This window comes from Chenopodium quinoa, unplaced genomic scaffold, assembly GCF_001683475.1.
Source record: "Chenopodium quinoa cultivar QQ74 unplaced genomic scaffold, ASM168347v1, whole genome shotgun sequence".
NCBI classification, from domain to species: Eukaryota; Viridiplantae; Streptophyta; class Magnoliopsida; order Caryophyllales; family Amaranthaceae; genus Chenopodium; species Chenopodium quinoa.
This window is the reverse complement of record NW_018744955.1, coordinates 284905-297034: the sequence shown is the minus strand read 5'-3', so window position 1 is coordinate 297034 and position 12130 is coordinate 284905. Positions and strand designations below refer to the sequence as shown.

General features: G+C 30.0%; 2 protein-coding genes across 2 annotated transcripts; both read right to left on the bottom strand.

Annotated features, from left to right (window-relative positions):
* Window positions 1-1405: 1405 nt before the first annotated feature.
* LOC110706289 (ribonuclease 1-like) lies at window positions 1406-2844 on the bottom strand. The gene is made up of 3 exons (XM_021884183.1): window positions 2681-2844; window positions 2382-2537; window positions 1406-2117 (listed from the first exon to the last, which is right to left on the bottom strand). The coding sequence occupies exons 1-3, from the start codon at window positions 2792-2794 to the stop codon at window positions 1689-1691; spliced, it is 699 nt and encodes a 232-aa protein (XP_021739875.1). The 5' UTR covers window positions 2795-2844; the 3' UTR covers window positions 1406-1688.
* Window positions 2845-8380: 5536 nt separating this feature from the next.
* On the bottom strand, window positions 8381-9955 carry LOC110706288 (ribonuclease 1-like). Its single transcript, XM_021884182.1, has 3 exons — window positions 9716-9955; window positions 9207-9362; window positions 8381-8807 (listed from the first exon to the last, which is right to left on the bottom strand). Exons 1-3 carry the CDS (start codon window positions 9827-9829, stop codon window positions 8382-8384), a joined length of 696 nt encoding a protein of 231 aa, XP_021739874.1. The 5' UTR covers window positions 9830-9955; the 3' UTR covers window position 8381.
* Between the last annotated feature and the right edge of the window lie 2175 nt (window positions 9956-12130).

Genomic DNA, 12130 nt, shown 5'->3' with positions numbered 1-12130 from the left:
AGGAAAGAGAGAGATTATTATTAATTAGTAAAATTAAAAGTCATTAAGTAGTAAGAAAATGAATTATCGTGCATTCCATGTTTACATATACACAATAACACTCTTAAAAATACATATTTAATCAACCAACTATATTAGAATTCAACTTACTCTATTGTTCAAAGCCCTAAGAGCTCTTTCCTTAAACAACACCAGAACAACATATTTATGATAGTTAGAAAACAACTTTAAAGATAAATATTAATTAAGCAAATAAACTTATAATTGTGAAAAACTTATTAATTAAATCATAATAAACATATATCAAGAATTAGGGATTATTATTTACTGAAGATGCTCGATCGCTAAAAACGCTATAATCGTTCAAATGTAACTAATTAGCATAAACCAAACTTATGTGCGTTTATATAATCTTAGAGATAAAAACACACAATTAACATTACATATATTGCACCGATTAATCCTTAAATTTGTGCTAAGCAAAACTATTTGAAAATTCGAATATTTGTTGATCCAATCCGGATCTGATCCAAAAAATTTGGATATTCAATCTGAAAAAATTGGATATCGGATATTCAAGATAATCACACACAATAATAACATTAATGATACAACAAGCTCTTTTTACAATTCATTAAATTATGCTCCCCTAATCAGCATGTTAATAACACCTCAAACTACGAAAGACGATCACATCCACGAAGCTTACATATCTTACCGTCGGGGGGGAACGCGCGTAGCGCGTGCTCCAACGACTAGTGTATATATATATATATATATGGTTGTACTGTAAAACCAATAGAATGGATCTTCAATTCCGAGATTGGACTGGCTCTAAAATTGTGTGGTTTAATAATTTTATACAATATTAAAGACTAAAGAGCACTACAACCCATGTTATTAGGACCAAAAAAGGAAAAGGAGGGGATCATTAATCTAGAGAATATAAAAGTAAAGTACGTATAACATAGTACTACACATTTTTGGGTATGGGTATGAACCCAAGCTAGATAGACATCATTTGACGTTTCTATAAGTATGAAACAACATCATAAATAATTTAATGACCAATTTTGTCAGCAATATATATATATATAAATATATATATATTGTTAAATACCATTAAAATTCTTTACACAAACGGCTAAGATGGATCACTACTTTTGTTCCTTAAAGATCTTTTAAACTACTTCATTTCATGTGATCCATCACATGAAAAGTCCCATGCACTTTGTTTTATTTACTCCATAATTTGTATGACGTTTGAGAAAAATGTTAATGTAAGATCTTGTTATATATGTTGCATATGCATATGAAATATATCAAAATTTCTTAATAATAACCACTATAAAAGTGCAAACAAGTAAGAAGACCTTTAATAGCTAACATAGAGAGTATATATATCGAATTTGAATTAAAATCATAATATTTCAAATATATATGAAATCACACAATGAATCGAGTGGATTGAATATTCAATATACACAATTCCGCATCGATTTGTTTGGATACATGTTTTCCAAAAAAAAAAAAGTAAAATATTTTATTTGTTGCTTAATAAAATGGTGCAACAAATTACAAACACATACATACGTAGCACTAATAATTGATACAACATTTTAAATACACAAGCAATTGAGCTTTAAAAACAGCTAATTAAGCTTGCATTAATTAATTAGTACCCTTAATTAGTAGAAAGAAGGGAACATAATTTTGGAGGCACAATTACCACGTCCTCTAGGAATGTAAGGGCAATTAACGAGCTTCCTTCCAGTTTTATCAGCACACAATGTGACTTGCCAAATCTGGCTTTTCCCTTGAGCATTATGGTTACATACAACCCAAGGGTGAAACCCGATTGATCGAGTGATCGCCTTTTTTATGGACTTAAGGGAGTAAAATCTGTTGTTTGGCTTAATCCCGGCTCGGGCGAGGGCCTTGAAGACGTTAGCCCTGTTCTTGAGGTTTAGAGCGGCTTGGAAGTAGGGGATTTCGCCTAGGGAGGATTTCGAGCATGTTCCGTGCTTGTTCCATTCGTGCACCCAAAACTTCCTTCCTATTTGTGGGCATGTGAATGATGGCCATTCCTTTCGTAACCTGTTCTCCAAGAACTTAATCTGCATACCAAAATATATAAACGTTATTAGCATGTTTTAAGGAATCGAAAATAATGTAGACAAAATCTGATCTATACCACCAAAAGATTTAAATTGGACCAACTTACATTAGATAATCAATGATTTGTATATGTTCACTTTGAATCGCAATTATTATTATTAATTATTATTTTTTTTTGAAAAAATAATATGCGACGACCCATTCCAATTCAAGAATATGGTATGTAGTTAAAAGAAATTATCAAAGTTACTATAAGAACATACCCGACCAACGTCGTAGTTGTCGTCGCCGCAGTTGTAGGGGAAACTACCGTCCCTATAGTAAGGCCAAAACCCATATATGGTAAAATCTGGACTTGGCTTCCCTGTAGGTGGGTAACAACATTTCGTCCCTCTTTGGTTACAGTACGACCCTAGCCACTGCACGAAATAATGTTCGTAAGCAAACATGTATATAAGGAATTCATAACTATATATATACATTGATCAATAACAAAACAAAGATATTTACAAAAATATATAAACATGAATATGTGTACGAAACAAAGTATATATGTACGTACCTGTTGGACCAAATAAAAGGCACGTAAACCACTACTGGAATTTGCGAAAGAGACTGTTGCAAAACTTAGAACAAGGACGAATTTCGTCAAAATTGAGCTTTCCCATTTTCCCATTATTATTCTTTTTTATTTTTAAGTTCTCTCAAAAAGAAGTGTAGTGTAGATGTTATAAAAATTGGTAGATATGGTCCTATTATATAGAATTCTTGGCCTCATTAAATATTAGTTAAATTACTTTGTTTGGCAGTTATTATTTTTATGATTTGTTGACATTGATAATTAAGGTTATGCTTTCTTGATTGAGAAGTTATGGCGTACAACAAGGTACCACGTGAAATCAAACAACTTGCATTTCTACCACACTTAATTTCAAGGATTTATAGAATATGAAATAATAATAATAATAATAATAATAATAATAATAATAATAATAATAATAATAATAATAATAATAATAATAAAATTACTTATAAATTTAGGTAGATTAGATAGCTAGAAAATTAGAGATGATTTTGGACGTAATTAGCAAAGGATCATGTCAATGTCCTCTTAATAATGAGTAGATGATGAGTCAATTATTTATAATAATGGAGAGAATATTTACAAATCTATGCATATAATTAAAATACAATAATGTATGCCGTACATATATGCTTATGCTAATTCATTTGTTGACTAATGCATACATTGTAAATGAATTGCATTCAGGTTATTATAATTGTTCAATATATATTAGGATACCGTATAATTCACTTGAGAAAACTTTTAAGTTAATTGATACAAGTGGTTTAAAATAAGTTTCATTTATAGTTGGACCACATATATATCCTATTTTCACACATAGATTAGACATTAGTTCATAAATTAGTAAATAAGTAATTAAGTAGTGTTATCAAAGCTAGCTTTTCATATATGTGAACATACAATGATACAAGCTAAGTCATACAACTATACAAGTGAACGAAATGTAGTCATGTAGGGGATTTTATAATCAAGATAAACACACTTTCACATTACTTGTTTTGGTCTAAAAATAAAGTCTAGTATAGAATGGTTTGATGTGTAAGATTTTTTACTCCCTTCATTTTGAAATAATTGACATATACACGGTCTTTGACATGAAACTAAGAAAATAATATATATGAAATAGGTGAGAATTATAAAATTAGTTGTTTAGTGTAATTAAAGGAATGGTAATAGATTTAGCAAGGCCTAATCTAATTCTCTTCCCCTTAAAAATAATTTCAATTTAGTAAAAAATTAAAGTCAATCAAGTAGAAATAAGTTTAGTTTAGCTAGTAAAAATAATATTTAATCAGTAAAAGATTCTTAATTTTGAAGAACAACTAAAATAAAAAATTCGTAAAAATAATGGGTTATGTAAAAGTCAACAGAGCCTTTAGTTTATATTATTCAAAAAAAAAAAAAAAAAAAAAAAACATGTGAGCGAAAAAAGTTGGTGCACGGGACATGGGGATTACATATTTACAGTATACGAAGTATAATAATTGTTGGCCCTTGTCATGATTTATTTACGGTGGTGAGTCAATTAATATAAAACGACCATAAAAAAAAAAGGTGTGTCAATTATCCGAAAGTATTATGCATCTTACTCCCTCCGTTTTTTCAAGTGTTATATATTTTGACCAACACATAATTGTAGACTTTTGGTAAATTAATTAATTGACTTATAGGTAAGTGCCTAAGTGGGGTAGTTCATTTCAATCCTCTACTCTCCTCTCCTCTCCATCAACATCATTTATTATTTTACTCAATTCTTATTTTGCCCTATATATTTATATAACGACTTAGCTTTTATCAAATTTATTTCTATTAACTAGTTTTCGGACTCTTTCGGTTCCATTTTAAATTACTCGGTGTCATTCATTAGATTGGGTAGAAACAAATCATGATAGGTAGGATAAGTCTTTGTTTATAAAATTTGACGCCACATGTTTAAACTGTTCATCAACTATAATTATATTCTTAACATCTTAAAGGAGTGAACCAAAAATTATATCCTAAAACTAGGTCAAATTTTCAATTGTATATACAGATAATGAACTAGTAGCCCCATTTTGTTTTATTGGATTTACTTTTGATTAAACAAACATAACTATGTTGTTGTTTTATTCAACTTCCTATAAATGTGTGCAAATGGAAAATATTTATATACAAGTATATGTTTTAAATATTTGTCAAGTGTTACTACTACTACTAGTAGTATTAAAAATAATGGAAAAAGCTAGTATAGCTAGCATAAAAGTTGTATTTAGAAGTTTATCACTCTTTCTTTCACTCTATCTTACTCCATAGTTAAGGTAGTTTGGAAGCCAAATACAAAACTATCAATTACTTTAAAAAATATAAATAAATTAAATTTTAATATTTTAAATAATATGGGATTATTAACCCAAATAAAGGTGGTAATATATAAACTATAAATTGAAGTGTTGAATTGTTTTTTATTTATTTATTTAAATTTTATAATTTTGATGTAAGACAACTATACATAGGACAACATGACAATAGTGTAGATGAAATGTAATCTGGCTTTAATTACTTTAACCAATTAATTTAATTGACATTCACATTTAAATTTTTTTATTTCCAAATACGAAAATCGACATATTTACGAATCCAACAAAATATATAATCGATGCTTTCTCGTCTTTTTACATTGATTTTCTCCAGTACCTCATCATTTAATTTTTGTATCCTTTTTCTTGTTAAATTGGGGGAAGTAGTAGTAGTGTCGGAGACATATGAAAGAACTTATTAACATGGGCACGTACTTTACGGGTCATCGTCTCACATGCATCACCTCACCATTTATAACTTGTGGTTGACTCTTCACCTAAAGAATAATGCACATGCTTACGATTTTGTAAATGGCTTTTAGTTTCATTAAAAAAACCATAATTTATATGGTTGATGTGGATTAATGTATCAAAACATTACTAAATAATTTTATTAACATTTTGCAGTCCTATAATAATAATAATAATAATAATATTCAACTATTATATTGTCAGTTTTGCTCAATTAAGTTATTAATAATGTAGAGAACAAAAATTACAATCTGCCGCATAATTAAAGGTCCTACGCGTTAAGAGCGGTGTATTGATAAATTTCCTGCCTTAATTAATAAATAAACCACCGTATGGTCCTTTGCAATAGGCCGTACACTACGGATCGTGAATTATGTTGTACTACGGGCAAGCCATTACCATATCCGTTTATGTCAAACCTTTCACACTGTCTTTTAGTCTTTATCTTTTATTTTTTACATCCGATATGAAAGAGCTGTTAAATCAAATATGTGGTTTAACTTTGGATTGGTTATGAATGCATCGGATCACTATAAGTTAAGATATTATCTGTGTGACCATTTGGGTAATATCAACTTGAATCGGATTGGTTTAGGTCATTTCTAATTCATGGAAGTTGGATTATTTATTATTTTAAGTTTGAGTTGATATAATTTTAGCTAGGGTCGAGCAAAGCTATTCAAACATTTGAATATTTGATCCATATTTAAATTGATGATCCGGTAATTTAGAACTGCCGTAATGTTTTAATGATTATATAGTTTATAATTGACATAAATTTATATAAGTAATAAATTGTATTACTTTATTTTGGTATAAATACATGAACAAAATGTTAGTCAATTCCAATAACAGGTACTCCCTCCGTTTCATAATGTTAGGCCCTGTTCTTTTCACCTTAATTTTGCTGAACTGAAATTATTTTTACTGAACTGAAATTATTTTTGCTGAACTTAAATTATTTTTACTGAACTTAAATTAATTTTACTGAATTGAAATTATTTTTGCTGAACTGAAATTATTTTTACTGATTTTCTATTATAATTCTTCTTTAAGAAAACTAAATTTTACTGAATTGAACTTATTTTTAATGAACTGAAATTATTTTTACTAAACTGAAATTAATTTTACTGAATTGAATTTATTTTTACTGAACTGAAATTATTTTTACTTCATATTATTTTTTTAAGGTGAAGAGAACAGGGCCTTAGTCTTATATACTATTTTGAGTGTTTCAAAAAGATTTACCCCATATATATTGAATATATTTCATTTATAACTTAATTTTTTTTGGAATTAATTGATTGTGGATTGATGACATGACTCTAAATAAGGAAATTTTTACCTTAAATTATGAAATCATGACGTGTGCTTTCCTAATAAAAAATCAAAAAAGCCAAATAAGGTAAGTTAATTATGAATTATATTTTACTTTAATGTTAGATTCCAAATATATTTATTTTCTTATTTTATGTGATTAATTTCATATGCGACTAACATTATGAAATAGAGGGAGTACAAAACTAGTATTTCGATCAACTAGAGACCGAGGAAAGGACGAAAGATATAAAAATCTATACCTAATAGAAGATTTAAACTCTTTAGAGAATGGAGAAGGAGGTACAATCACAAGGCTTACAAATAGTCCTTGGATCGATACTCACTGTGAATGGTCTCCAAGCGGAGAGTGGATTGTATTTGCATCCAACCGCAATAAAGCTTCAGACGATAAAGACCATGGTCTAGACACATAGAGGCTACTTCGCCGTGTATATAATGAAATCCGACGATCCAAATGTGTGTGTGAATCCTGTGAGAGTTGTAGGAAGTCGAGGCCATGACTTAGCCGGGCATGTGAACCATCCATAGTCCTGATGGAAAGAGGCTTGTTGTGGTCGCGGATCTTTATTTTGGATATCGATGACCATGACATATACATAAAAATGAAGTCGATGGTCATTTTAGGCGCGTAACGCATACTAGGTATGAAAATTCCACAACTGTTTGGACAAACTTTTCAAGTCATGGATCTAAATTTCGAAATAATATGAAATAGGTTTGGGCAATCAAATAATAAGGCGGAGAGTTTAGTCTACAAGTAAGGCTTAGGATCTTGCATATTAAAACCAATTAGCAATAGTTAGAGTAACTCCACTATCTTAAAAAGTCGAACTAACTCTCATCTTTCTCAATGTGGGACACTTATAAGTAGACTGCAATGGGTTTCAACAGTTATGTTTGTTGTCCACATCGCGAACGTGTACTTCTTTCATATATCATGTTCATCGTGTTGGTTTTAAGTTTCAAACTAGCATAAAAATTCTTTCAAATTGATCCAATCAAATAAATAGCATCCTCATAAATGTAGTTCAATTCCATGACCCGTTTGCAAGCAAAATATATGGAACATGTTTCCCTTCACATGTTTGTCACAAAAAATGATATTCACGAGGAAAACCTTTTGAGATCAATTTATAAGGAATTGAATCAAAATCATCTAAATTAGTTAGGATTTCTAACACCATTAATTAACTATGAAATTAATGGGAAATTCCCTGTTTTTCATGGGGCATTTTCGTGAATAAATCAACAACTTTTTCATTATTGTGGGCTTCACAGTTGAATAAAGTTGAATAAAGTTGGTTTATTTACAAAAATGTCATGTCACCATGAGAAAATGGGGCATCATTGAAATCAATATTCAATTCCTAAAGTCTTTAAATTTTTTTGTTAATCATCTATATGGATCATGCATGTTTTCGTCTAGCCCGAATAAAAGAAAAAAAATGTTGATTAAGCAAAAACCTCATATTTTTATCAATCAAAATATTGATTTATTGGTATAAAATACTAACGAACATGAGAATTAATTAAGCAGAAGGAAATATAATGGTAGAATCACAATTTCCTAGCCCCTTAGGATTGTTGGAACAGTTGATAAAATTCGTCCCAGTTTTATCAACACAATGAACAACTTGCCAAATCTGATTATTCCCTTGAGCGTCATGGTTACAAAAAACTGTAGGGTGAAATCCGGTGGCTTGAGAGATGGCCGCGTTTATACTTTCAAGCGAATAGTTTTGGTTATTGGGTTGGATCCCTGCTTTCGCGAGATCTTGGATGATGTTGATCTTGTTATTCAGGTTTAGAGTGACATGAAAATATGCCATTTCGTCTAGGACTGATGTTGCGCATGTTCCGTGCTTGTTCCATTCATGTTGCCAAAATTTCTTTCCAATTTGTGGGCATGTAAATGATGGCCATTCCTTTTGTAGCATGTCCTCTATGGGCTTAATCTGAAATAATAACAAAGTTTTTTCAGTTTTATGTTTATCGAGCAAAATGCGTTATGAATTTATACTTATAACGTTATTATATCTGACTGTTGATTTTCGATCTATTTTTCTCTTCATGATACGAGTTTCACTTTGTTTCTCTATTTCTATATGCTACATAAATATTTACATACTACGTATTAAACATCCTTCGCATATAGAACATTAAAGAATGACCGATTATAAAAATTGATGCAGTCATCAACTAATGAAAAAAAAAAATGACGACAAATAAATGAGCAATACTTAGTAGTTTAACATAGTATCATTACTATTATGGTTTACTTTTTTGAATTTCATCTATAACTTAAATTTTATTGGGAATCTCGATTTTAATTTCTTAGTAAAATCAATACGTACCACAGTCTCGTCAAAAGTTGCACCAGGGCAGTTTTCAAGGGCGCTTCCATCGTTTTGACAAGGCCAAAGCCCAGCAATTGTAAAATCTGTTACATGCACTTCAGTTGGTGGGTAGCAACAGCTTGTTCCTTTTTGGTTACAGTATGATGGTAACCACTGTATTTTTATGGAGAAAAAAAAATCACGAGCACAGAATTAGATAGACTTACAATCCATAATTAGAATTCTATTGCAAAAAATAAAGGAAACAATTTATCTTAATTATGTGAAACTTGTTCACAACAATTAAGTTTAATATTGAGAGAGAGGGATAACTCAAGTGGTTAGTGCTTGATAAATTTTCATCTACTTGCTCCTGTGGCTTTCTAAACACCAAACCAACAAACAAAAAAAAAAAAAAAAGTTCGCTCTAATTACTATATCACCCATCATTTTCATTCTATACTTTTAGTCGACCCATTTAATGTAAGTCCATACAAAATTAATGTGAGAAAATTTTAAAAACTCACCTGCTGAATAAAGTAAAATTCGCTAAAATCATTGCTAGTGTGACCGCCGAGAGTTAGAACTGCTAAACTTAGCACAAGCATGATCATCAATAGTAAGCCCCCGCATTTCGCCATTGATTTTTTCTTAGAGTAAGGATAATTTAATTTTTTGTTTTTAAAAAAAGGTTAAGCTTAGAACGAACGAAGTAATGGGTAGGTAACCACCATATAATATTGTCGTTAGAAGTTTACAACATTAAAAAGAATATCTCCCATTAATAAATGCAAATCCTTTTTTTGGGTACTTTGCATTAATTATTTTATGATCTCATGAGATTAAATAACTTTTCCATGTATGAAATCATAGATATTTATTTTTTTCTAAGTAGAAGTTGTAACTTGTGCTTCACAAGTTTAGTGTTTCATTCACTATCAAATATTTGTTTGGTTGTGTAATTAGTGTATATTGGCTTTGTTTGTGTGCACAATAACTTAGCCATTTGGACCTATCCAAAGAAGCCCATCAATTCCAGTCCACGGTCTGATCCGTATGGAAGTCCAGCCCATTTTGGCATATGTCAACTAAGACCGTCTTTAAGTGTGCACCAAGTGCACATTAAAATTAATTTTGTATCAACTGCACATGAATTTTTTTATTCAACGTTTCAACTTTCTATTGTAAGTAATCTCATTCTCATACTATCACATGATCATTAAATTCATTTTTCTCGATCTCTCTTTTCATCACACTACATTCATTTCTAGGGTTTTAATAATAATTGAGAAGGTGATTTGGATTCATATGGGTTTAGGGTTCGTCACCAACTCTACGATCAAAATATCAGCGCAAATTGCGAAGGTCTCTACTTGGAAAGATGCACAGACATCGAAAATCACTACTCGCGTCAAGTTTGAAGCGGTGGAATGTAATCTATGCTCGATATGCAAATTAGTTATGATTTTGATTGTAAAAGTTATGTTATTTTCTCTAGATATGTGGTTTACAAATCTTTATTATTGTTGTAGATGTCGTATGGCTATTTATTAATGATAATATTCTTCTTCTTGTCAAAAAAAAAAAGTAGGCGTTGCCGTTAGTTTATGTTAAAGGAATTGTGACATCACTGGCATGGATGTACTTATTATAAGAGAAGGTATTACAATTCGTGTGTCAAGTAATATAATATGTTGTATTTTATCAGGATATCTAGTTTTTGATAGAGGATATGTAGTATTTGATAGAGAATATATGCACAATTTATCTTTGGTAGAGATACTATAGTTTGTTAGAGGATATCATTATATAGCCAATAGAGGATATTGTCCAACTTATAGATGATATCACAGACACAATTATAAATTATATCATATATCCAATATTGCATTGACACAATTATAAATGATATCATATAAGCAATAGAGATATCATCTAGCCAATAAAAGATATTATAGACACAATTATAAATTATATCATATAGCCAATACATGATATCATAAACACAATTATAAATGATATCATGTAGCCAATATAAGATATCATCCCGTCTATCCATGACATCATCTGGCTTATATCATAGAACCAATAGAGCATATCATCCAACTTATGACAGATATCATAAAAACAATAGAGATATCATCTAACTCATAGAAGATACTCGTATCATAAAAACAATAAAGGATATAAAAAAACAATAGAGGAGATATCATCCATCATAATGATAATATTGTAGACACATTACATGATTTCATCCAACCTTTAGATGATATCATCTGGACAATGAAGGAATAAAATAAAATTATAGATATTTCATATCTAGTAATCTTTATTTTCAAAATAAATAAATACAATAATTGTCTTCCTACCATTGAAGGTCAACAATGGCATAACCACTTTTGAAGGTCCCGTACTAAGCTTATGGGTATAAGCTAATATGCTCATTTCTCAACCAAAATACATGCATTTGTTATCAAAACGCTCACAATTCAACATACAATCACACAGGACAATTAATTTCAACCAGGGGCGGACCTATCAAGGGTCCTAGGTGGCACCGGCACCCCCAAAATTTTATATTTTTTATTTTTTTATTTAGTTAAAGGTATAAATTTATAGGTTAAATACAATTTTAATGTAATAAATATCATTAACTTAGCTTTTCATAGTGGTAATGCATTGATTTTTTTTTTTTTTTGCAAAAAATCTTAGGTTCAAGCCTTCATACTAGCATATTTTTTTGGTTTTGTATTTGGTGCCCCTCCACACTAAATATTCTACATCCACCACTGATTTCAACAATTATACATCACACAAGAAAGCCCCAAATCGATTTTTTTGGGCATTTTTTGAAATATCCGAGAATCTCAAGCAATTTTCAAGCCAATTCAAGAATAAATCATGGACAAATATAATCAACAATCAAAGAGTTTCTCGCCGTC

Bases quoted from the DNA above. Each gene is read 5' to 3' on its own strand.
- LOC110706289 (XM_021884183.1), bottom strand. From the start codon at position 2,794: ATGGGAAAATGGGAAAGCTCAATTTTGACGAAATTCGTCCTTGTTCTA. The intron at 2,538-2,680 runs GTACGTACATAT...TATTTCGTGCAG, and splicing joins CCTTTTATTTGGTCCAACAG to TGGCTAGGGTCGTACTGTAA. The intron at 2,118-2,381 runs GTATGTTCTTAT...TTTGGTATGCAG, and splicing joins ACAACTACGACGTTGGTCGG to ATTAAGTTCTTGGAGAACAG.
- LOC110706288 (XM_021884182.1), bottom strand. From the start codon at position 9,829: ATGGCGAAATGCGGGGGCTTACTATTGATGATCATGCTTGTGCTAAGT. The intron at 9,363-9,715 runs GTGAGTTTTTAA...ATAAAAATACAG, and splicing joins AATTTTACTTTATTCAGCAG to TGGTTACCATCATACTGTAA. The intron at 8,808-9,206 runs GTACGTATTGAT...TTATTATTTCAG, and splicing joins CAACTTTTGACGAGACTGTG to ATTAAGCCCATAGAGGACAT.